General features: G+C 42.1%; 1 protein-coding gene and 14 non-coding genes across 15 annotated transcripts; 7 read left to right on the forward strand and 8 right to left on the reverse strand.

The window, feature by feature from the left end:
• Positions 1-445: 445 nt before the first annotated feature.
• On the reverse strand, positions 446-528 carry trnal-cag (transfer RNA leucine (anticodon CAG)). The gene has a single exon. It is a non-coding gene; the product is annotated as a tRNA-Leu (tRNA).
• A 95-nt stretch (positions 529-623) lies between these two features.
• On the forward strand, positions 624-697 carry trnam-cau (transfer RNA methionine (anticodon CAU)). The gene has a single exon. It is a non-coding gene; the product is annotated as a tRNA-Met (tRNA).
• Positions 698-1,479: 782 nt separating this feature from the next.
• Positions 1,480-1,562, reverse strand: trnal-cag (transfer RNA leucine (anticodon CAG)). Its single transcript has one exon. It is a non-coding gene; the product is annotated as a tRNA-Leu (tRNA).
• Positions 1,563-2,706: 1,144 nt separating this feature from the next.
• Positions 2,707-2,780, forward strand: trnam-cau (transfer RNA methionine (anticodon CAU)). The gene has a single exon. It is a non-coding gene; the product is annotated as a tRNA-Met (tRNA).
• Positions 2,781-3,736: 956 nt separating this feature from the next.
• trnam-cau (transfer RNA methionine (anticodon CAU)) lies at positions 3,737-3,810 on the forward strand. Its single transcript has one exon. It is a non-coding gene; the product is annotated as a tRNA-Met (tRNA).
• Positions 3,811-4,592: 782 nt separating this feature from the next.
• Positions 4,593-4,675, reverse strand: trnal-cag (transfer RNA leucine (anticodon CAG)). The gene has a single exon. It is a non-coding gene; the product is annotated as a tRNA-Leu (tRNA).
• Positions 4,676-10,851: 6,176 nt separating this feature from the next.
• trnal-cag (transfer RNA leucine (anticodon CAG)) lies at positions 10,852-10,934 on the reverse strand. The gene has a single exon. It is a non-coding gene; the product is annotated as a tRNA-Leu (tRNA).
• A 951-nt stretch (positions 10,935-11,885) lies between these two features.
• trnal-cag (transfer RNA leucine (anticodon CAG)) lies at positions 11,886-11,968 on the reverse strand. The gene has a single exon. It is a non-coding gene; the product is annotated as a tRNA-Leu (tRNA).
• A 95-nt stretch (positions 11,969-12,063) lies between these two features.
• Positions 12,064-12,137, forward strand: trnam-cau (transfer RNA methionine (anticodon CAU)). Its single transcript has one exon. It is a non-coding gene; the product is annotated as a tRNA-Met (tRNA).
• A 1,013-nt stretch (positions 12,138-13,150) lies between these two features.
• LOC137049090 (uncharacterized) lies at positions 13,151-22,184 on the forward strand. The gene is made up of 12 exons (XM_067427477.1): positions 13,151-13,381; positions 13,482-13,638; positions 14,296-14,382; positions 14,580-14,732; positions 15,419-15,556; positions 16,087-16,170; positions 16,720-17,210; positions 17,326-17,653; positions 17,761-18,562; positions 18,659-18,868; positions 20,295-20,719; positions 21,015-22,184. The coding sequence occupies exons 2-12, from the start codon at positions 13,492-13,494 to the stop codon at positions 22,182-22,184; spliced, it is 4,035 nt and encodes a 1,344-aa protein (XP_067283578.1). The 5' UTR covers positions 13,151-13,381; positions 13,482-13,491.
• Positions 22,185-23,245: 1,061 nt separating this feature from the next.
• On the reverse strand, positions 23,246-23,328 carry trnal-cag (transfer RNA leucine (anticodon CAG)). Its single transcript has one exon. It is a non-coding gene; the product is annotated as a tRNA-Leu (tRNA).
• Positions 23,329-23,423: 95 nt separating this feature from the next.
• trnam-cau (transfer RNA methionine (anticodon CAU)) lies at positions 23,424-23,497 on the forward strand. The gene has a single exon. It is a non-coding gene; the product is annotated as a tRNA-Met (tRNA).
• Positions 23,498-24,279: 782 nt separating this feature from the next.
• trnal-cag (transfer RNA leucine (anticodon CAG)) lies at positions 24,280-24,362 on the reverse strand. The gene has a single exon. It is a non-coding gene; the product is annotated as a tRNA-Leu (tRNA).
• A 95-nt stretch (positions 24,363-24,457) lies between these two features.
• Positions 24,458-24,531, forward strand: trnam-cau (transfer RNA methionine (anticodon CAU)). Its single transcript has one exon. It is a non-coding gene; the product is annotated as a tRNA-Met (tRNA).
• Positions 24,532-25,313: 782 nt separating this feature from the next.
• trnal-cag (transfer RNA leucine (anticodon CAG)) lies at positions 25,314-25,396 on the reverse strand. The gene has a single exon. It is a non-coding gene; the product is annotated as a tRNA-Leu (tRNA).
• Between the last annotated feature and the right edge of the window lie 59 nt (positions 25,397-25,455).

Below are 25,455 nucleotides of genomic sequence, written 5' to 3' on the forward strand. Positions count from 1 at the left end.
TTCCAGGAATTCCTTGCCATGAAATTCTACTGCACCCCCAAAATTTCAGTCCATGACATCACAGTCAAACTCCAAGAATCCCATTGCATCCCTCCAAAGAAACCCCAAACAAAACATGAATACCCTTTCATAAACAAGTTCTCATTCCGGTAAACATCACAACATGGTATTCCATTGAATGCTATTCTATAAAACATGTCCAATTTCATGAAATGTCAGGACATGACATTCCCTGGAAACTGCATGAAAATTCCACAGAATCCCATACATGGCACAAAAGTGTTACTTTAAAGTTCATGCGATGCCGGTGGTCAGAGGTACCGTAGTGTTCCATTGGCTCTGACATGAACTGAATTGCAGTGCTTCGTCAATTTTAGCTTGTTACTGGGTCAACTTGCCAGAGGGTTAAAGACTCTACCTGGAGCCCACAACCAAAGGTTAGATCTGTCAGAAGTGGGATTCGAACCCACGCCTCCAGGGGAGACTGCAACCTGAACGCAGCGCCTTAGACCGCTCGGCCATCCTGACATGACAGCTCACGGTGAGCAGCGTGTTTGGAGCTGCTCCGAATGGCAGATGATCCAGAAGCTAGTGCTCCACCACTCACACTGACCACAGCACATGCCTCGTTGGCGCAGTTAGGCAGCGCGTCAGTCTCATAATCTGAAGGTCGTGAGTTCGAGCCTCACACGGGGCAGAGTGGTGCTTTTTGGCACACAAGAGCGTTTAGGCAAAAGAGCGGGTTTCTTCATACCCTTTTGTGTGATTGTCCATTCCTTCATGAGCAATGCGATTGAAATCCAGTCATTTTGTAGGGCAGATGTTGAACAAATGCAGTAATAGTATTCCTCTCATATTCACCTAAAATGGGGCAGTGTCACTACAATGTTTTGTTCAGTCTGAACATAATTCTTTCATTCTCATGACGTTTCTTGTCAGTAGTGATGTAATGTTTCGCTTGACATGCCATGAATCTCATTCCATGACATTCCATCCCACAGCCCATAAACCCATGACATGTCATTCCAAGAGATTTCCAGGAATTCCTTGCCATGAAATTCTACTGCACCCCCAAAATTTCAGTCCATGACATCACAGTCAAACTCCAAGAATCCCATTGCATCCCTCCAAAGAAACCCCAAACAAAACATGAATACCCTTTCATAAACAAGTTCTCATTCCGGTAAACATCACAACATGGTATTCCATTGAATGCTATTCTATAAAACATGTCCAATTTCATGAAATGTCAGGACATGACATTCCCTGGAAACTGCATGGAAATTCCACAGAATCCCATACATGGCACAAAAGTGTTACTTTAAAGTTCATACGATGCCGGTGGTCAGAGGTACCGTAGTGTTCCATTGGCTTTGACATGAACTGAAATGCAGTGCTTCGTCAATATTAGTGTGTTACTGGGTCAACTTGCCAGAGGGTTAAAGACTCTACCTGGAGCCCGCAACCAAAGGTTAGGTCTGTCAGAAGTGGGATTCGAACCCACGCCTCCAGGGGAGACTGCGACCTGAACGCAGCGCCTTAGACCGCTCGGCCATCCTGACATGACAGCTCACGGTGAGCAGCGTGTTTGGAGCTGCACCGAATGGCAGATGATCCAGAAGCTAGTGCTCCACCACTCACACTGGCCACAGCACATGCCTCGTTGGCGCACAGAGTTGTGAATCTCATAGGCAGCGCGTCAGTCTCATAATCTGAAGGTCGTGAGTTCGAGCCTCACACGGGGCAGAGTGGTGCTTTTTGGCACACAAGAGCGTTTAGGCAAAAGAGCGGGTTTCTTCATACCCTTTTGTGTGATTGTCCATTCCTTCATGAGCAATGCGATTGAAATCCAGTCATTTTGTAGGGCAGATGTTGAATAAATGCAGAAATAGTATTCCTCTCATATTCACCTAAAATGGGGCAGTGTCACTACAATGTTTTGTTCAGTCTGAACATAATTCTTTCATTCTCATGACGTTTCTTGTCAGTAGTGATGTAATGTTTCGCTTGACATGCCATGAATCTCATTCCATGACATTCCATCCCACAGCCCATAAACCCATGACATGTCATTCCAAGAGATTTCCAGGAATTCCTTGCAATGAAATTCTACTGCACCCCCAAAATTTCAGTCCATGACATCACAGTCAAACTCCAAGAATCCCATTGCATCCCTCCAAAGAAACCCCAAACAAAACATGAATACCCTTTCATAAACAAGTTCTCATTCCGGTAAACATCACAACATGTTATTCCATTGAATGCTATTCTATAAAACATGTCCAATTTCATGAAATGTCAGGACATGACATTCCCTGGAAACTGCATGAAAATTCCACAGAATCCCATACATGGCACAAAAGTGTTACTTTAAAGTTCATGCGATGCCGGTGGTCAGAGGTACCGTAGTTTTCCATTGGCTCTGACATGAACTGAATTGCAGTGCTTCGTCAATATTAGCGTGTTACTGGGTCAACTTGCCAGAGGGTTAAAGAGTCTACCTGGAGCCCGCAACCAAAGGTTAGGTCTGTCAGAAGTGGGATTCGAACCCACGCCTCCAGGGGCGACTGCGACCTGAACGCAGCGCCTTAGACCGCTCGGCCATCCTGACATGACAGCGCACGGTGAGCAGCGTGTTTGGAGCTGCACCGAATGGCAGCTGATCCAGAAGCTAGTGCTCCACCACTCACACTGGCCACAGCACATGCCTCGTTGGCGCAGTTAGGCAGTGCGTCAGTCTCATAATCTGAAGGTCGTGAGTTCGAGCCTCACACGGGGCAGAGTTGTGCTTTTTAGCACACAAGAGCGTTCAGGCAAAAGAGCGGGTTTCTTCATACCCTTTTGTGTGATTGTCCATTCCTTCATGAGCAATGCGATTGAATTCCAGTCATTTTGTAGGGCAGATGTTGAATAAATGCAGTAATAGTATTCCTCTCATATTCACCTAAAATGGGGCAGTGTCACTACAATGTTTTGTTCAGGTTGAACATAATTCTTTCATTCTCATGATGTTTCTTGTCAGTAGTGATGTAATGTTTCGCTTGACATTTCATGATTCTCATTCCATGACATTCCATCCCACAGCCCATAAATCCATGACATGTCATTCCAAGAGATTTCCAGGAATTCCTTGCAATTAAATTCTACTGCACCCCCAAAATTTCAGTCCACGACATCACAGTCAAACTCCAAGAATCCCATTGCATCCCTCCAAAGAAACCCCAAACAAAACATGAATACCCTTTCATAAACAAGTTCTCATTCCGGTAAACATCGCAACATGGTATTCCATTGAATGCTATTCTATAAAACATGTCCAATTTCATAAAATGTCAGGACATGACATTCCCTGGAAACTGCATGGAAATTCCACAGAATCCCATACATGGCACAAAAGTGTTACTTTAAAGTTCATACGATGCCGGTGGTCAGAGGTACCGTAGTGTTCCATTGGATCTGACATGAACTGAAATGCAGTGCTTCATCAATATTAGTGTGTTACTGGGTCAACTTGCCAGAGGGTTAAAGACTCTACCTGGAGCCCGCAACCAAAGGTTAGGTCTGTCAGAAGTGGGATTCGAACCCACGCCTCCAGGGGAGACTGCGACCTGAACGCAGCGCCTTAGCTCGGCCATCCTGATATGACAGCTCACAGTGAGCAGCGTGTTTGGAGCTGCACCGAATGGCAGATGATCCAGAAGCTAGTGCTTCACCACTCACACTGGCCACAGCACATGCCTCGTTGGCGCAGTTAGGCAGCGCGGCAGTCTCATAATCTGAAGGTCGTGAGTTCGAGCCTCACACGGGGCAGAGTGGTGCTTTTTGGCACACAAGAGCGTTTAGGCAAAAGAGCGGGTTTCTTCATACCCTTTTGTGTGATTGTCCATTCCTTCATGAGCAATGCGATTGAAATCCAGTCATTTTGTAGGGCAGATGTTGAATAAATGCAGTAATAGTATTCCTCTCATATTCACCTAAAATGGGGCAGTGTCACTACAATGTTTTGTTCAGTCTGAACATAATTCTTTCATTCTCATGACGTTTCTTGTCAGTAGTGATGTAATGTTTCGCTTGACATGCCATGAATCTCATTCCATGACATTCCATCCCACAGCCCATAAACCCATGACATGTCATTCCAAGAGATTTCCAGGAATTCCTTGCCATGAAATTCTACTGCACCCCCAAAATTTCAGTCCATGACATCACAGTCAAACTCCAAGAATCCCATTGCATCCCTCCAAAGAAACCCCAAACAAAACATGAATACCCTTTCATAAACAAGTTCTCATTCCGGTAAACATCACAACATGGTATTCCATTGAATGCTATTCTATGAAACATGTCCAATTTCATGAAATGTCAGGACATGACATTCCCTGGAAACTGCATCAAAATTCCACAGAATCCCATACATGGCACAAAAGTGTTACTTTAAAGTTCATGCGATGCCGGTGGTCAGAGGTACCGTAGTGTTCCATTGGCTCTGACATGAACTGAATTGCAGTGCTTCGTCAATATTAGCGTGTTACTGGGTCAACTTGCCAGAGGGTTAAAGAGTCTACCTGGAGCCCGCAACCAAAGGTTAGGTATGTCAGAAGTGGGATTCGAACCCACGCCTCCAGGGGAGACTGCGACCTGAACGCAGCGCCTTAGACCGCTCGGCCATCCTGACATGACAGCGCACGGTGAGCAGCGTGTTTGGAGCTGCACCGAATGGCAGATGATCCAGAAGCTAGTGCTCCACCACTCACACTTGCAACAGCACATGGCTCGTTGGTGCAGTTAGGCAGCGCGTCAGTCTCATAATCTGAAGGTCGTGAGTTCGAGCCTCACACGGGGCAGGGTTGTGCTTTTTAGCACACAAGAGCGTTTAGGCAAAAGAGCGGGTTTCTTCATACCCTTTTGTGTGATTGTCCATTCCTTCATGAGCAATGCGATTGAAATCCAGTCATTTTGTAGGGCAGATGTTGAATAAATGCAGTAATAGTATTCCTCTCATATTCACCTAAAATGGGGCAGTGTCACTACAATGTTTTGTTCAGTCTGAACATAATTCTTTCATTCTCATGACGTTTCTTGTCAGTAGTGATGTAATGTTTCGCTTGACATGCCATGAATCTCATTCCATGACATTCCATCCCACAGCCCATAAACCCATGACATGTCATTCCAAGAGATTTCCAGGAATTCCTTGCAATGGAATTGTTCCTGATCGATTGCTCCTGTCTGTCTGCCTGCTGCTGCTGCCACCACAGTGTTTGTAGCTCTGTATAGCTGTGTTTGAATCTCTATTTGATATATTTTCTTTGTAATTTACACTGCTAAATATAACTTACTCATCACCATATAGTGTTTAATATAGCCTATCAATTTAAATTTGACATTACTAGCTTTTAATCTAAATCACTACCACACGTTAGCTTTTCGCTAGTCTGGTAGCTTTCCATCCCAGCATCCAGGTCTCCTGTTTTCTGAGTTCTATAGACATCTGTGGTGAGTTGGATTATTAAAAAGACTCCATCAGACAACTGTGGTAAGTTTTGGATTCATCAACAAATACGGTAAGCCATGTCTTCTTCTCCTGTCATTGTCACTTGCACTGCATGCTACATGTTTAGCATATCTATCTCCGTTGGCGAACAGGGCTTCACATGTGATAAATGTAAGGAATTAATCAGGCTGACGGAGAAGATTTCAGATTTAGAGACACGCATCCAAGCTTTATGTGAGAGTAGTGAGAATGTAACAGCTTTAGATACTGCTTTGGATGCGACTAGCTTAGTGAACACTCATTGTTTGGTTCCGGCTGAGCCCGCGCAGCAGGGCTGGGTGACGATGAGAAAGCATAGTCGCGGATCAAAAAACCGCTCTTCCGTTCCGATTAGAACATCAAACAGGTTCTCCCCACTCAGTGACGCACCCACTGAGGATCCTGTTGAAAGTGCCCTAGTTATTGGCGATTCCATTACACGGAATGTGAAAATAGAGACACCAGCCACCATAGTCACATGTTTACCGGGAGCCAGAGCGCCTGACATCAAAGCAAATTTAAAAGTGCTGGCTAAAGCTAATCGTAAATTCTCTAAGATTATTATTCACGTTGGCACTAATGATGTTCGACTTCGCCAGTCGGAGATCACCAAAATTAACATTAAAGAGGTGTGTAATCTCGCAAGTACGATGTCAAAAGCCGTATATTTCTCTGGACCTCTCCCCGCGAAAAGGAGTGATGAAATAGTTAGCAGATTATCATCACTCAATGGCTGGTTGTCTAAGTGGTGTCTGCAAAATAACATAGGGTTCATAGACAATTGGAAAAGTTTTTGGGGCAGACCTGACCTGTTGAAGATGGACGGCATTCATCCCTCCTGGGCTGGTGCTGCTCTTCTCTCTAGTAATTTGGCACATAGTCTTAGAGCTAAACCTTGACTCACTGGGGCCCAGGTCAGGAAGCAGACAAACTGGCTAAACCAACCGTCTGCTAGCTGTCTCACGTCACCAAAGTCAGCTAAATCCCAGCACATAGAGACTCTTTCACCTAGATATTATCACATAGAGACTGTGTCTGTTCCCCGAATTAGTAAATACAAAAAACCATCAAAACCATTCAACAGTAAAAATTTAATTGATGTCCAACAAATAAACAACAGATATAATACGGATGAACAATTGATAAAGCTTGGGTTGCTGAATATTCGATCCCTTTCGCCAAAAACGCTTGTTGTCAATGATATGATTATAGATCATAACTTAGATGTGCTGTGTTTGACAGAAACCTGGCTAAAACCTGATGATTACATTACTTTAAATGAGTGCACCCCCCGAGATTATTGTCACAAACATGAGCCACGTCTGAAAGGTAAAGGGGGAGGTGTGGCTGTAATTTATAATAATATTTTCAGTATTACTCAGAAGTCTAGTTTCAAATATAATTCCTTTGAAGTTTTGGTGCTTTATGTAACACTGTGTAGTGTAAATGATAAATCCCTTCTGACATTTGTGTTGGCTACTGTATACAGGCCACCAGGGCACAATACAGACTTTATCAAAGAATTTGCTGGTTTTGTATCGGAGTTAGTATTAGCTGTAGATAAAGTACTAATTGTTGGGGATTTTAATATCCACGTAGACAATGAAAAAGACGCATTGGGATTGGCATTTAGAGACATTCTAAACTCTATTGGAGTTAGACAACACGTATCAGGACCCACTCATCGCCTTAATCATACTTTAGATCTAATAATGTCACATGGAATAAATGTTGATACTGTTAAAATTCTGCAGCAGAGCGATGACATCTCAGATGACATCTCAGATCATCTCAGATCATTACACTTCATGTATACTTAATTTACCTAAGGCTGCAAAGCCATCCCCTCGCTTCAAATATGGCAGGACGATAACCGCTGCGACTAAAGATTGCTTTGTACATAATCTTCCTCATCAGTTCCATCTCCTCAGCATTACAGATAGCCAAGATGAACTTGATGCTGCAACCGAAACTATGGACTCTATCCTTACTAGCACTTTAGACATAGTTGCTCCCCGGCGCTTAAAGAAGATTAAAGCAAATAATCCAACGCCGTGGTACAACGAGCACACTCGGGCCCTTAAAACAGCAGCCAGAAAAATGGAGCGCAGCTGGAAGAAAACAAAACTAGAGGTTTTTCGCAATTTGTGGAAAGAGAGCATGATTGCATACAGAAAGGCCATAAAAACTGCTAGATCTGCTTATTTCTCATCTCTTTTAGAAGAAAACAAACACAACCCTAAGTATTTATTCGATACAGTGGCTAAATTATCAAAAAATAAAGCTTCAGCTTCTGATGTTTGTAAACAACACAGCAGTAATGACTTTATGAACTTCTTTACTAGTAAGATTGATAATATTAGGAATAAAATTATAACCATGCAGCCGTCTATTACAGTATCACTTCAGACAGAGCATTGTAGGGTCACTGAGGAAAAATTACACTCATTCACTGCTATAGGAGGAGAAGAACTGGCTAAACTTGTAAAATCATCAAAATCAACAACATGTATGCTTGACCCTATACCGACTAGGCTATTAAAAGAGATACTTCCAGAGGTCATAGATCCTCTGCTTAATATCATTAATTCATCTTTGACATTAGGATATGTACCGAAAACTTTTAAGTTGGCTATAATTAAACCACTTATTAAAAAAACACAACTTGATCCTAAAGAATTAGTCAATTACAGGCCAATCTCGAATCTACCGTTTCTATCAAAAATACTAGAAAAGGCCGTGTCTTCACAATTATGTTCTTTTTTAGAAAGAAATGGTATATGTGAGGATTTCCAGTCAGGATTTAGACCGTATCATAGCACTGAGACTGCTCTAATTAGAGTTACAAATGATTTACTCTTATCATCTGATCGTGGTTGTATCTCTCTATTAGTGTTACTCGATCTTAGCGCTGCATTTGATACTATCGATCACAATATTCTTCTGAATAGAATCGAAAATTATGTTGGCGTTAGTGGAACTGCTTTGGCATGGTTTAAATCGTACTTATCTGACCGTTATCAGTTTGTAGCAGTAAATGAAGAGATGTCACACCGATCACAAGTTCAGTATGGGGTACCGCAAGGCTCAGTGTTAGGACCGTTGCTTTTCACCCTGTATATGCTACCACTGGGAGATATCATTAGGAAACATGGCGTTAGTTTTCATTGTTATGCTGACGATACTCAGCTCTATATTTCCTCACGCCCGGATGAAACCTACCAATTCACAAGATTAACAGAATGCATAGCTGATATAAAAAATTGGATGAATAGTAATTTTCTGCAACTTAATTCAGATAAAACTGAATTTTTAATTATTGGACAGAAAAGCTCCACAAGTAGTAACCGAGAATACTGTCTAACACTTGATGAGTGCTCTGTCAAGCCCTCGTCGTCAGTGAGGAACCTGGGTGTGCTCTTTGATACCAATCTTTCATTTGAAAGCCACGTTTCTAGCATCTGTAAAACCGCATTCTATCATCTTAAAAATATATCTAAATTACGGCACATGCTTTCAATGCAAAATGCTGAACAGTTAGTACATGCGTTCATGAGCTCAAGGCTAGATTATTGTAATGCTCTACTGGGTGGTTGCCCTGCTCGCTTAATAAACAAACTCCAGCTAGTCCAAAATGCAGCAGCTAGAGTTCTTACTAGAACCAGGAAGTATGATCATATTAGTCCAGTTCTGTCAACACTGCACTGGCTCCCTATTAAACATCGCATACATTTTAAAATCTTGCTTATTACTTACAAAGCACTAAATAGTTTAGCTCCCCGGTACTTAAGCGAGCTCTTAACGCATTATACCCCATCACGTCGATTGCGGTCTCAAAACTCTGGCCAGTTGATAATACCTAGAATATCTAAATCAACTGCAGGCGGTCGATCATTTTCCTATTTAGCTCCTAAATTGTGGAATAGTCTTCCTAGCATTGTTCGGGAAGCAGACACACTCTGTCAGTTTAAATCTAGACTAAAAACACATCTCTTTACTATGGCATACACATAGAACATTTTTAACTTTCATTATTCAATTCAATTGACTGATTGTTAGGCTGCATTAACTAGGTCAGCCGGAACCGGGAACACTTCCCATAACACCTGATGTACTCGTTACATCATAAAAAGAGTGGCATCTACGCTAATGTTAGTCTCTCTGTTTATCCCGAGGTTTATCCCGGATCTGGGCCCTGTCCGGATCGGATGGTGGACCTGCCTGGACATGACCAACGCATCCTGGAGTGTCTGCTGAGCCGTGTCAAATGGTGTCTCCTCCGAATTTGCCTCACTGGCACGACATGCTCAAAACCCGTCTTCGGCGCAATAATTCCGATCTTTCATGTATTCATACTCTTGTGTAATTGACGCCCTATCCTAAATAAATCTGTCTCTTCCGTGATACCCTGAAAATTTTGAATAATCCGATCTAATATGATTTCCGACCTGTAAGGTTGCCAGAATAATAATCTTACACGGTGTGTTAATAGGCCAGAGGAGAACTGGCACCCCGACTGAGTCTGGTTTCTCCCAAGGTTTATTTTTCTCCATCATGCCCCGATGGAGTTTTGGTTCCTTGCCACTGTCGCCTTTGGCTTGGCTTGCTCAGTTGGGGACACTAAAAATATGATTAAAGTTATTCAACTTATTATACAAATAAAATATATGAATTAGGTCTTATTTAATTCTATAAAATATAATACTGATCTGCCAACATTGTCGCTATATGATAAATTAAAATAAGCTGATAACATCACTGTTTTCTCCAGTACGGCTGTACAGCCAAATCTAATTTTGTCGCAATATTATCCTGTTTGACACTGTGAAGCTGCTTTGACACAATCGTGATTGTAAAAGCGCTATATAAATAAAGTTGATTGATTGATTGAATGAAATTCTACTGCACCCCCAAAATTTCAGTCCATGACATCACAGTCAAACTCCAAGAATCCCATTGCATCCCTCCAAACAAACCCCAAACAAAACATGAATACCCTTTCATAAACAAGTTCTCATTCCGGTAAACATCACAACATGGTATTCCATTGAATGCTATTCTATAAAACATGTCCAATTTCATGAAATGTCAGGACATGACATTCCCTGGAAACTGCATGGAAATTCCACAGAATCCCATACATGGCACAAAAGTGTTACTTTAAAGTTCATACGATGCCGGTGGTCAGAGGTACCGTAGTGTTCCATTGGCTCTGACATGAACTGAAATGCAGTGCTTCGTCAATATTAGTGTGTTACTGGGTCAACTTGCCAGAGGGTTAAAGACTCTACCTGGAGCCCGCAACCAAAGGTTAGGTCTGTCAGAAGTGGGATTCGAACCTACGCCTCCAGGGGAGACTGCGACCTGAACGCAGCGCCTTAGACCGCTCGGCCATCCTGACATGAAAGCTCACGGTGAGCAGCGTGTTTGGAGCTGCACCGAATGGCAGATGATCCAGAAGCTAGTGCTCCACCACTCACACTGGCCACAGCACATGCCTCGTTGGCGCAGTTAGGCAGCGCGGCAGTCTCATAATCTGAAGGTCGTGAGTTCGAGCCTCACATGGGGCAGAGTGGTGCTTTTTGGCACACAAGAGCGTTTAGGCAAAAGAGCGGGTTTCTTCATACCCTTTTGTGTGATTGTCCATTCCTTCATGAGCAATGCGATTGAAATCCAGTCATTTTGTAGGGCAGATGTTGAATAAATGCAGAAATAGTATTCCTCTCATATTCACCTAAACTGGGGCAGTGTCACTACAATGTTTTGTTCAGTCTGAACATAATTCTTTCATTCTCATGACGTTTCTTGTCAGTAGTGATGTAATGTTTCGCTTGACATGCCATGAATCTCATTCCATGACATTCCATCCCACAGCCCATAAACCCATGACATGTCATTCCAAGAGATTTCCAGGAATTCCTTGCCATGAAATTCTACTGCACACCCAAAATTTCAGTCCATGACATCACAGTCAAACTCCAAGAATCCCATTGCATCCCTCCAAAGAAACCCCAAACAAAACATGAATACCCTTTCATAAACAAGTTCTCATTCCGGTAAACATCACAACATGTTATTCCATTGAATGCTATTCTATAAAACATGTCCAATTTCATGAAATGTCAGGACATGACATTCCCTGGAAACTGCATGAAAATTCCACAGAATCCCATACATGGCACAAAAGTGTTACTTTAAAGTTCATGCGATGCCGGTGGTCAGAGGTACCGTAGTGTTCCATTGGCTCTGACCTGAACTGAATTGCAGTGCTTCGTCAATATTAGCGTGTTACTGGGTCAACTTGCCAGAGGGTTAAAGAGTCTACCTGGAGCCCGCAACCAAAGGTCAGGTCTGTCAGAAGTGGGATTCGAACCCACGCCTCCAGGGGAGACTGCGACCTGAACGCAGCGCCTTAGACCGCTCGGCCATCCTGACATGACAGCGCACGGTGAGCAGCGTGTTTGGAGCTGCACCGAATGGCAGATGATCCAGAAGCTAGTGCTCCACCACTCACACTGGCCACAGCACATGCCTCGTTGGCGCAGTTAGGCAGCGCGTCAGTCTCATAATCTGAAGGTCGTGAGTTCGAGCCTCACACGGGGCAGGGTTGTGCTTTTTAGCACACAAGAGCGTTTAGGCAAAAGAGCGGGTTTCTTCATACCCTTTTGTGTGATTGTCCATTCCTTCATGAGCAATGCGATTGAATTCCAGTCATTTTGTAGGGCAGATGTTGAATAAATGCAGTAATAGTATTCCTCTCATATTCACCTAAAATGGGGCAGTGTCACTACAATGTTTTGTTCAGTCTGAACATAATTCTTTCATTCTCATGACGTTTCTTGTCAGTAGTGATGTAATGTTTAGCTTGACATGCCATGAATCTCATTCCATGACATTCCATCCCACAGCCCATAAACCCATGACATGTCATTCCAAGAGATTTCCAGGAATTCCTTGCAATGAAATTCTACTGCACCCCCAAAATTTCAGTCCATGACATCACAGTCAAACTCCAAGAATCCCATTGCATCCCTCCAAAGAAACCCCAAACAAAACATGAATACCCTTTCATAAACAAGTTCTCATTCCGGTAAACATCACAACATGGTATTCCATTGAATGCTATTCTATAAAACATGTCCAATTTCATGAAATGTCAGGACATGACATTCCCTGGAAACTGCATGGAAATTCCACAGAATCCCATACATGGCACAAAAGTGTTACTTTAAAGTTCATACGATGCCGGTGGTCAGAGGTACCGTAGTGTTCCATTGGCTCTGACATGAACTGAAATGCAGTGCTTCGTCAATATTAGTGTGTTACTGGGTCAACTTGCCAGAGGGTTAAAGACTCTACCTGGAGCCCGCAACCAAAGGTTAGGTCTGTCAGAATTGGGATTCGAACCTACGCCTCCAGGGGAGACTGCGACCTGAACGCCAGCTGCCGAAGGATAGTCCGACAATTTGAGGGAAATGTTGAAGAATGTTCAACTCCACAGCCAATCACGGCGAAGCACTATAACATTTGCAACCAATCAGAAAGCGCCATTCTTAACATTTTCTTGACATTTTCGACATTCGACCAATCAGAGTTCAAGGAAATGTTGTGAGCGTGTTTACGCTTGTCACCGCTAGTTGGTGTCAGGAGGCTAGTCAAGCTGTCAATCAAGTTTCCGAGCTGAGCCGAAGGTGGCACGAAGTAATGACAAAGTTCTCGGGGGGCGTGTCAGAGTTCAAAAAAAGTTCAGTAGAGGAGCATCACTGGCACGGAGGTCAGCATCATTTTTACGGAGATCAGGTCATCGGATAAAGTATATTTTTTATACAAAAAATACACCGCGAACAGGTAAGAAACCAAATTACACATTTGAATATGTTGTGTTGAGTTTATTTTGTAAAGAAACAATTTTATTAAGGGTAGTTTTGTCCAAAACGATTTAACCTAGGTCAAAAAAAATGTCTGGAAAAAAATCCCATAAAGCCATGTCGGAAAATGAATGGATAATTCGTCTAAAAAAGTTTGCCAGCACAGGAGTTTGGCCATCAACTGAGGGTAACAGGCCAGCTCCTCGACAGAAAAAGTGGTATGAGATGTATCAAAGGGTGAGTGTGTGCTTAGTTTTTGTGACCTTTTCATGAAATAAACGACTTAAGTGTTTGTTGACTTGCATAATTGAACATTAGAATCGTTTGTTTAATGTATTTGCATAACAGAGCAACAACTTAGAGTTCAGTACAAACATGTACCTGATCTCTTTCATTAGAACAACAAATTAGAGTTCAGTACAAACATGTACCTGATCTCATTCATTAGAACAATGCACTGTTACTTATGGTTTACACTAATGTAAACCAGGTATCAATATTATTTATTTATATATATATATATTTATGTAAATAATGTTGCAGGTATTTGAGATTTATTTCATACTATAAAAAAAATACATGGAAGACTTTTTTGGTCTGGGAGGAGATTTGGAGATTTGAGAGAGAGGGGGCAGGGATGTTGGGGGATGGTTTGAAGGTGTGAAATTAAATGTTCCTCTCTTGTACCTCTCTTGTTCTTTTAATGGGGGAAACAAACTCATTCACTTTTTCTCTAATTTTACATTTTTGTGTCTCCCCTTCAAAGAACATATGACAAAAAATAATTTATATAAAAATAAATATGACACTTCCTGGAAAATGACAGTAAATCAATTTGCCATTCCAGTTTAGTTAGAAATGCATGTATTGTGTATTACATGTCAATTTTTACAGATTGAAAAATGTCCGATGCAGTCTCGCGGCCAGACAACTTTACTTGGAGCAGTCCCAAAGTGCATGTGTGGTTTTCACACTCAAAAGGTAACAATGTGAAGATGTTGCAAGTATTTATTTATTTATTTTTTAATTTATTTTTATTATATATATATATATATATATATATATATATATATATATATATATATATATATATATATATATATATACAGTATTAATTTACTAAACATTTTTCATCATTAAAAACTTATTGTATGTATTTTTGTGGTTGTCTTAAACAGGCCACTGTCTCTACTGGACCAGCACCAAGGGTTGTGGAACAACAGCCTTCCGCTACTGGGCCAGCACAGCAGAGTCAGCCTCAGCCTCAGCCTCGGCTCCAGCCCAAGACTACTCCATCTGTGACATCTAGGATTATACCAAGTTTGTCAAGGGTAATAAAATTTTTCAAAATTTTACGTTTTAAAGTATAACAGTTAAGTTGAAATATAATGAAGTACAGAAAGTAAAAAGCTGAGTTTTGGCTGGTATGTTTTTCACACCTACCAGCATATAAAAACAAATTAGAGTCACAAACAGCTTGCATGTCATTCATGTATAACAGAAATAAAAGGGGGCCTAAGACACTTCTCTGTGGAACTCTATTATTAATAATTGTTTCCTCAGAGATTGTCCCATTAATTTCTCTGGTAACATTCCACTTATGCACCATTAATTATACACATATTATAAATTCAGCCATTTAGCATCTACTTTGTGGCCATTACAAGTGTAATAACCAATTAAGAGGTTCATCTAGGTTGCTCTCTTAACCAAGAGGGTGGTAATACACACACAAAAAAATTACTTTTATACCATTGTCCAGCTTTTTCTCAGTTATTCAGCAAACATACAGCATGAACCACTTAAGGGACACCATTTTACAGAAAACAGTATGCATATTGTATTTAACTATACAGCAAGAAAGCAGTTCCTTTAATTAACACAATAAAATATAGGAACAATAGATTTTTTTTCTCATTTGCCAAATATGTCATTATATATTTGTTGCAGCAATTATATAATTTAATGTATAATTTAAATTTAATCTTTTCATTGAAATTGTTTTTCCCTATTTTAGTTTACCAAGCCAAGATTTGGTGGGTCCCACATTGCTGCAGCAAAGCCCAATCTAAGTATGGCTAGGGAACCATCTCAGGTTGTTGACCAGCCCAGCCCAGCAGTGTCCGGTGATCCTATAACAAGCACCACTGTCTCTGTAAGTACTGGCATAATCCACATTGCATTCTATAAAGACACACTCCAATCCTGTGCACTTTTTAGAAACATATTTTGTATTTCAGGAAATCTCAACGTAATGAACAATACTATATTTCAATTATCATATAGTGTCAATGCGGGCAGATTGGTAATATAGTTGAATATTAAGTGTCCCTAACTGAACAAGCCAAAAGCCAAAGGCGACTACAGTACACTACTGTTTAAAAGTTGGTGAGGGGTTTTTAAAGAAATTGATACTTTTATTCAAGAAGATGCATTAAATACATTTGAAAATAGATTCAAATAAGCAGCGATTTTAAAATGCAATAATATGTCCCAGTATTACTGTTTTTGACTATATTAATCTTCAATATTCTTTTTTTTTAAATACGATTATAGTATTGTATAATTTCATCTAGGATGAGTTAAAATTATCGGACAGTTATGTTTGACTGTTTCTCTTGTTATATATACAACATCTATTATATTTCACTTATATTTCACATCATATTTATTATAATTGTACAGACACAAGACCCTGGAGTTCCAGCCTCTGTCCCCAGAACCACTGCAGATGTGACCAGTCCTACAGAGTCGTGCAGTATTGTCTCTGTAAGTAATTTAAAAATTCTATTGGTCTATAAAAGTAATTGAATTGGCATATTAACTGTAACTTAACACAAAGTAGCGTTAGCAGCTGACACAGTTTAAAATTTTTTTTGGAACATATGTATAAATTTTTTTCTATTAATGTACGGTAAAGTAAGTAGTTGACATCCACTCCAGTAGCTTCCTAAAACACTTTCAAGCTGAATAAACAATAACCAAGTAAACTCATAATGTTAGGACTTGGCTCCCCAAAGGATCAACTTGATATTAAATTTAAAGAAATATTTACATTATTATTTACATAATCAGATGTTTAAAATATTTTAAATAAAGAGATGTTGTTTGTAAAATTACAGAGGATAATCTTTCCTGGCTTTAAGAATATTCATTTCTTTTTGGATGACAGTAGTGATTAATACAAAAATATATTTTATTTTAAAGTTTTGATGTAGCAATAATCACTGTTTTATGTGAGGGTAGTTTTGGAAAAATAAAGTGCTTATTGAACAAATGACCTTGCTAAACTAAATGTTTGGTATTTTTCTTTCACAGACTGCTCCTTCTGGAGCATTGCTGCAAGCTCCATCTGGAGTTCGACTGCATCGTTTGTGGTCGGAGACCTTGCCACAGGAAGATCACAGGTGGATTGCCAGCAGACTTTTTAAATCGGGACCCAAGGGGAAACCAGAGCTTCGTGAAAACCTACAGCTCTGGTATTACCCACCACAGCCAGCACTTACATACAATCAGGCTCCAGCTCCAGACAGATTTTTTTGCCATGCTCTGTTGCTGTGGATGCCATACAAGCTGTGGAGGGTCAAGGTTCTCTGTCCCAATCCTGCCTGTGGACAGCACCAGCTGACAGGAGGCGGTCTGCACAAAAGGGCACGGCAGGTTCTGGACATCGACAGGATGTACAACATGGTCACAGAAACCCTCATCTGTGCCAAGTGTAAAGCCTCGCATGTGTCTTGGAGTCAGACTGTCCTTCAACAGTTGGATCTGGGCCATCGATCTGAGTTTCGGGTCATCCTCACACGGAAGTGAGTACACTTTCATTCCACATCCAGTTGATAGTCCATCATCACATTTATTAGCAAATACTTTACAAAACAAATATGTAAAATATATAAATGTGTGGATTTTGCTTTTCCTAAGGTATGCCTGTGATATGAGGGTCATTCGGCTTCTCCGCGAACGTGGCCTTGGCAACAGTCCCACCCGGGTCATAAAACAACTGCGAGAGAACCACAGCGAGGAGTGGCTCCAGCGGCTGGCCCGGTACACCACGCAATGTGTGGACTTCCTCAATGGACCCGGGGTGTTGCCAGTAAAATTTCAGGAACCCCCAGAGCCTACAGTGGTGCCAAGCTGTAAGTGGCTGCTTACAGTCTACAGCCAAGACATCCTGACAAGGCTGGATGAAATCCATGCAAGGATTACATCCACCTATGGCTCTATCTTGAAGATGGATTCCACTAAAAAGGTTAGTGGTGGATTTTTGTTAATTTATGTTGTTTTTTACTATATCAAAGCATGGCAGTCTGCAGTTTCATTACATTTACAGCATGCTTCATATCATGTATATTACAGATCACCAAGAAGCTGGCTGGGACGGCAAGAGGAACGGGACTCTGGCTTACCTCTGTTGGCAACGAGTTTGGTCAGGTGCTCATAAGTGTGCTTACAGCCCAGGAAGGAGCAGGACTGGACATTATGGTGGATGGTCTGGTGAAACGGTACCAGAAGGCTGGTGTGGACCCACCTGCTGTATTGTACGTGGACTGTGGCTGTTGCACTGAGGTGGGCGAGACCAAGCTCAAAACTAGATTCAGAGGTTGGCCAGATCTCCTGATACGCTTGGACATCTGGCATTTTATGCGCAGGATTGCCTTGGGGTGTACAACTGATGCCCATCAACTGTATCCCATCTTCATGTCACGGCTGTCAGCATGCATTTTTGAGTGGGATGCGGCTGATGTTTCTGAGCTTCGCGTGGCAAAGAGAGAGCAGCTGATATCCCAGGGTTGGCCTGCGCTGACAGATGAAGATGTCCACAAGCATCTCACCAGGGGAGAGCTGGCCCTTCATTGCCGGAGGAGGACCCATGGAGAGGAGACTACCATCCTTCTCCTTGAGCGACTGCTTACAGAGCTCCTGAGCAGCAGGGGCAATGACTCCCTGGGTGTTCCTCTCCTGGACAGAGAAAGGATGGAGCACATCTGGAATGTCCAGAAGAAGCATGTTAAATGCATTCAAGATCCCCCTGGTGTTGTGCTCTATACAGAGACGGGGAGCTTAACCAAGGGAGGCATGCTTCTGAAGACATACAGATGTGCAAGGGGCTCTACTTCTCTCGAGTCCTTTCATTTACATCTGAACCGGTTCATCCCAGGTATGTCTTTGTCACATACAATGTGCATGTGTAAAGAAAGCTCATTAAGTGTCTGTGTTTCTTAAAAACCCGCCATATGCTTGTGTCTATTTACAGGAACCAGTGCGAACAGTCTGAACTTTCAGATTTATCTGCTGGAGGCTCTACACCGGTGGAACCAGGACCGGGAGGCTGCTTCCCTGTCAATGGAGCCATCAGCTTTGCGTAGTTACACAGGAGAACTTGTTCACTGTGTAAACACCAACTACGAAAAGCTGTTTGGCAGGAAAGTGGTCCCCACATTTTGTTCCCCTGCACGTTACACCGGTGAGAGAATTTGTTATTGTTCATGATTTTGCAATTTCTGTGTAATCTCAGTCAATATATTAGATATAACTCTATAGTCTACCGTATCATATTTCTTATGCAAATTTCTAAAGGCCTGTTAGTCCACTGACAGCAAGTTTGCTGAACCCAAGTTCAGTTTAATCAAAATATCCAAAACATTAAAAAAAACTTGGCAATACAAGAAACTGACGTTGACTTGACGTTGGCTAAACAAAACTCTCCAACAGCACGGCAGTTCAAAACGTTACATTCAATGCTAGACAAAGACTGAGGGCTAGAGATAAGGGCTAGACATAAGGGCTAGACATAAGGGCTAGACACAAGGGCTAGACACAAGGGCTAGACACAAGGGCTAGACACAAGGGCTAGACACAAGGGCTAGAGAAGGGCTAGACACAAGGGCTAGAGAAGGGCTAGACACAAGGGCTAGAGATAAGGGCTAGACATAAGGGCTAGAGATAAGGGCTAGACATAAGGGCTAGACACAAGGGCTAGAGAAGGGCTAGACACAAGGGCTAGAGATAAGGGCTAGACATAAGGGCTAGACACAAGGGCTAGAGAAGGGCTAGACACAAGGGCTAGAGATAAGGGCTAGACACAAGGGCTAGACACAAGGGCTAGAGAAGGGCTAGACACAAGGGCTAGAGAAGGGCTAGACACAAGGGCTAGAGATAAGGGCTAGACATAAGGGCTAGACACAAGGGCTAGAGATAAGGGCTAGACACAAGGGCTAGACACAAGGGCTAGAGAAGGGCTAGACACAAGGGCTAGAGAAGGGCTAGACACAAGGGCTAGAGATAAGGGCTAGACATAAGGGCTAGACACAAGGGCTAGACACAAGGGCTAGACACAAGGGCTAGACACAAGGGCTAGACACAAGGGCTAGACACAAGGGCTAGACACAAGGGCTAGAGAAGGGCTAGACACAAGGGCTAGAGAAGGGCTAGACACAAGGGCTAGAGATAAGGGCTAGACATAAGGGCTAGAGAAGGGCTAGACACAAGGGCTAGACACAAGGGCTAGACACAAGGGCTAGACACAAGGGCTAGAGAAGGGCTAGACACAAGGGCTAGACACAAGGGCTAGACACAAGGGCTAACCCTAACCCATTCTAGACAAAGACTAATGGCAAACATGAGGGCTTAAGTGCAGAGTAAAAATCATGTTACATGTAAATATCAAATATGATCAGGCTTTTGAGGAAAATGTATTTGTACGTCTCTCAATCATCACTGTATTGCATTATGTTTTGCCATCCACAATTAAAGGTTTTGCGCCTCTGAATAAAAAAATGTTATCAGCTCTATTCTTACAATATCACACTATATGAGCTACTACAAAAGCCTAATTTATCAAATATCATACACAACATTTAATTTCTGCTTGTTTATTGTGTTTGTTTCAGGTGAGCTCATTGGAGTGCAGTACCTGTTCCAGCAGACTGGCCAGTCACTGCAGGACATGAATCCAGACTCTGAGCAGACCGCAGAGCTCATTGAGGACCTCAGTGTGGAGGAGCGAGATGAAGATGAGGGCTTCTGTGACATCAGCGAGGATCACACCATTACTGATCCGGAAGCTGTTCTGTCACCATCCTCCACACTCACACTGGGTTCTCCCACCCTAGTCACCAGCAGTGACATATCTGCACTGGGCTCCACATCCCCTTCACTGCTCCCTGACCCCACACATGGCCTCACACAGTCTCATTCATCAGCTGGACCTTCAGGGACTGCTGTCTCTCCTTTCCCCTCAGAGCCAGAGGATGCTGGTCAGGATGATGACGACGACGATGATGATGATGATGATGATGATGATGATGGAGAGATGGTAAATACCACTCCTTTGTATTTCTTTCAAATCAAGTATAATATTTTAAACAGTGATGAATTAACATCCATTGCTTTAAATCCAGACTTTCTACATATTCTAAATGTAAACGTAAAGCCTGAAGTCATAAGTAAGCAGGAAATATGCATCAAGTCAGATTTATTTCTATAGTGCTTTGATCTATACATATTGGGTCAAAAGAGCTTTTTTGTGATAAACAGGAAAATAACAGAATTTTGCATCAAATAGATGTCATGTAGTAATTTCTTTGTTTGTGTGTTTGTATTTTTAATAGGCTGTTGACTACCAAAATGTCCCGGGTTATCAGCATGTGGACAGGCTGGCAGAATATCTGGTGGAACTCCGGGGTCACACAACCCTCAGCCTGACCAACCAGGAAGCCAACACAATAATTGCTCTTTGGCAGAACCTGGATGACCAGGACAAGAAAGGGGTGGTGAAAGCAGCTCGTTACCAAAAGAGACTGCTGAGTGGACGCTTCAGAGTCCCAAAGAGGCCCACTCAGAACCCAGGGGTAGAGAGCACCATCAGATGTGTGCTGGGTGCAAGTGGCATAGCTGCTCAGTGGCCTGACTGTTGCCGTCTGGTGGAGACCATCTTCATCAGACTTTGCAATGCTCACCCAAGCCCCAAAAGAAAAGGCAAAGGAGCCCTGTCGAGATGGTCTCTGATCCTGCAAGACTATCGCAGGATAAGGCAGCTTGTACTGGGCAACGGCTTGGTGATGGGAGGGACGTCAATCCAGCTGGTGGAGGTTAACCAGAACACCCTGATTCAGTGGTACAACAACAGACAGAAAAAGCAGGAACTGTCTGTGCTGCTTCAGGGTATTCAGTTGCCTCAGCCCCTCCATGTTGCTCAGGAGCCTCTCCAGGTTGCTAAACGCTTACGGACTGAGCCAGAACAACCAGGGGAACAGCACCAGTTTAAGCTGCCAGAGAGCACAGCAGGTCAGGCAAAGCAGAGGCAGACTTCTGTTGGGCGACCCCCTCTCAGACCCAAGGCACCAGCGCAGAGCCAGATGTTGGTGACACCATCAGCCCCTGGATCATCACTGCAGATGGTACCAAATATTATGATACCAGCAGCACCAGGGTTCCACAGTGTGCCAGTGTTTCAGGTGCCAATGTACCAGGGAGTCCAAATGGTCCAGGGAATCCCAATGGTCCAAGGTGTTCAAATGGTACAAGGAATGCCAATGATCCAGCCACTGTTACAGCCTACAGTGGTGCGGGGAACCAGCTCACAGCCTGCTACACCAGAAACCATGCCTAAGAGACCCTACAGGAGAACTGTAGAGGCAAACACGTGCAAAAAATGTGGGCAATACAAAACCAGTGCAACGGGACATAGCCAGTACAGGGGCAGGGTGTATTGCCCACAGACTGAGACAGTTTGCAAGGAGGTGTGGTTAGAGGAAATGCGGCGAACCATTTCTAAATAATTTATCTTTTTTTAATATGTATATATATATATATTATTGTATATAGCGTGAAATATTTTTAAACTTTATTTAACATTTTCTTTCTTGTTTTTGAAAACCTATTTATTGATTTTTACAATTGTACATTTAATATTTTAAAGTTGTTATTTAACATTTTATTGACCTTTTATGTTTGAAAATTTGTTTAACATTTTATTTTATTTAACATTCATTACTGTTCTGTTTGCATAATTGCAAAATAAAAACAAATTGGCAAAGTGATTGCATTTTGACTTTTTTACTTTCATATAACACTGCAGCAATAAAACATTTGTATATTAAAAGATCATTTGTACATTTCTTGATCTTGTGATAGACCTTTTTCAGCATATTGGTTATTCAGTAATGGGTCGCATCTTTGTTTATAATAATATAATAATAACACCGTTCCATTGATAATTGTATTTTTCTTTAAAGAACATCAAAAAACACAACAAACTATTTATGTGTATTTTATTAGAACTGGAACAGTATACATTAAAAAATATATTATTTCATTTAAATATAAATATTACAAAAATTTGTTTTGTTGACCTTTTTACTTTCATATAACACTGCAACAATAAAAAAATAATTTGTACATTTTCTTATTAATGTGACAAACATTTTTCAGCAAATGGGTTGCATCTTTCAAATACAGATTTGCAAAAGTTCTGTGTGAATGTAACCTAAAACAAATGCTTGATTAGATCAAATATATAATAACTAGTAAATAATAACAACATTGGTAATTTTATTTTTCATGAAAGAATATCAAAAACACAACAAACTAATTACATATGTGTATTTTATTAACACTGGAACAGTATGCATCCAAAAATGTGTTTATTTAATTCAAATATAAATATTACAAAAAGCTGTCTTTTGCTGGAATCGAACCCCGGTCTTGGTGAGCACCTGCAATAGAAAACAGTGTAATGTAAATGTTATGTCAATATTAGTGTGTCACTGGGTCATAATCTCTCATAAACTTGCCAGAGGGTTAAAGAGTCTACCTGGAGCCCGCAACCAAAGGTTAGGTCTGTCAGAAGTGGGATTCGAACCCACGCCTCCAGGGGAGACTGCGACCTGAACGCAGCGCCTTAGACCGCTCGGCCATCCTGACATGACAGCTCACGGTGAGCAGCGTGTTTGGAGCTGCACCGAATGGCAGATGATCCAGAAGCTAGTGCTCCACCACTCACAATGGCCACAGCACATGCCTCGTTGGCGCAGTTAGGCAGCGCGTCAGTCTCATAATCTGAAGGTCGTGAGTTCGAGCCTCACACGGGGCAGAGTGGTGCTTTTTGGCACACAAGAGCGTTTAGGCAAAAGAGCGGGTTTCTTCATACCCTTTTGTGTGATTGTCCATTCCTTCATGAGCAATGCGATTGAAATCCAGTCATTTTGTAGGGCAGATGTTGAATAAATGCAGAAATAGTATTCCTCTCATATTCACCTAAACTGGGGCAGTGTCACTACAATGTTTTGTTCAGTCTGAACATAATTCTTTCATTCACATGACGTTTCTTGTCAGTAGTGATGTAATGTTTCGCTTGACATGCCATGAATCTCATTCCATGACATTCCATCCCACAGCCCATAAACCCATGACATGTCATTCCAAGAGATTTCCAGGAATTCCTTGCCATGAAATTCTACTGCACCCCCAAAATTTCAGTCCATGACATCACAGTCAAACTCCAAGAATCCCATTGCATCCCTCCAAAGAAACCCCAAACAAAACATGAATACCCTTTCATAAACAAGTTCTCATTCCGGTAAACATCACAACATGTTATTCCATTGAATGCTATTCTATAAAACATGTCCAATTTCATGAAATGTCAGGACATGACATTCCCTGGAAACTGCATGAAAATTCCACAGAATCCCATACATGGCACAAAAGTGTTACTTTAAAGTTCATGCGATGCCGGTGGTCAGAGGTACCGTAGTGTTCCATTGGCTCTGACATGAACTGAATTGCAGTGCTTCGTCAATATTAGCGTGTTACTGGGTCAACTTGCCAGAGGGTTAAAGAGTCTACCTGGAGCCCGCAACCAAAGGTTGGGTCTGTCAGAAGTGGGATTCGAACCCACGCCTCCAGGGGAGACTGCGACCTGAACGCAGCGCCTTAGACCGCTCGGCCATCCTGACATGACAGCGCATGGTGAGCAGTGTGTTTGGAGCTGCACCGAATGGCAGATGATCCAGAAGCTAGTGCTCCACCACTCACACTGGCCACAGCACATGCCTCGTTGGCGCAGTTAGGCAGCGCGTCAGTCTCATAATCTGAAGGTCGTGAGTTCGAGCCTCACACGGGGCAGGGTTGTGCTTTTTAGCACACAAGAGCGTTTAGGCAAAAGAGCGGGTTTCTTCATACCCTTTTGTGTGATTGTCCATTCCTTCATGAGCAATGCGATTGAATTCCAGTCATTTTGTAGGGCAGATGTTGAATAAATGCAGTAATAGTATTCCTCTCATATTCACCTAAAATGGGGCAGTGTCACTACAATGTTTTGTTCAGTCTGAACATAATTCTTTCATTCTCATGACATTTCTTGTCAGTAGTGATGTAATGTTTCGCTTGACATGCCATGAATCTCATTCCATGACATTCCATCCCACAGCCCATAAACCCATGACATGTCATTCCAAGAGATTTCCAGGAATTCCTTGCAATGAAATTCTACTGCACCCCCAAAATTTCAGTCCATGACATCACAGTCAAACTCCAAGAATCCCATTGCATCCCTCCAAAGAAACCCCAAACAAAACATGAATACCCTTTCATAAACAAGTTCTCATTCCGGTAAACATCACAACATGGTATTCCATTGAATGCTATTCTATAAAACATGTCCAATTTCATGAAATGTCAGGACATGACATTCCCTGGAAACTGCATGGAAATTCCACAGAATCCCATACATGGCACAAAAGTGTTACTTTAAAGTTCATACGATGCCGGTGGTCAGAGGTACCGTAGTGTTCCATTGGCTCTGACATGAACTGAAATGCAGTGCTTCGTCAATATTAGTGTGTTACTGGGTCAACTTGCCAGAGGGTTAAAGACTCTACCTGGAGCCCGAAACCAAAGGTTAGGTCTGTCAGAAGTGGGATTCGAACCTACGCCTCCAGGGGAGACTGCGACCTGAACGCAGCGCCTTAGACCGCTCGGCCATCCTGACATGAAAGCTCACGGTGAGCAGCGTGTTTGGAGCTGCACCGAATGGCAGATGATCCAGAA

This window comes from Pseudorasbora parva, chromosome 20, assembly GCF_024679245.1.
Source record: "Pseudorasbora parva isolate DD20220531a chromosome 20, ASM2467924v1, whole genome shotgun sequence".
NCBI lineage: Eukaryota > Metazoa > Chordata > Actinopteri > Cypriniformes > Gobionidae > Pseudorasbora > Pseudorasbora parva.

Excerpts from the sequence above, each read along its gene's own strand:
- LOC137049090 (XM_067427477.1), top strand. The coding sequence starts at position 13,492 with ATGTCTGGAAAAAAATCCCATAAAGCCATGTCGGAAAATGAATGGATA. Across the intron at positions 13,639-14,295 it reads GGTATGAGATGTATCAAAGG|ATTGAAAAATGTCCGATGCA; the intron begins GTGAGTGTGTGC and ends CAATTTTTACAG. Across the intron at positions 17,211-17,325 it reads CGGGTCATCCTCACACGGAA|GTATGCCTGTGATATGAGGG; the intron begins GTGAGTACACTT and ends GCTTTTCCTAAG.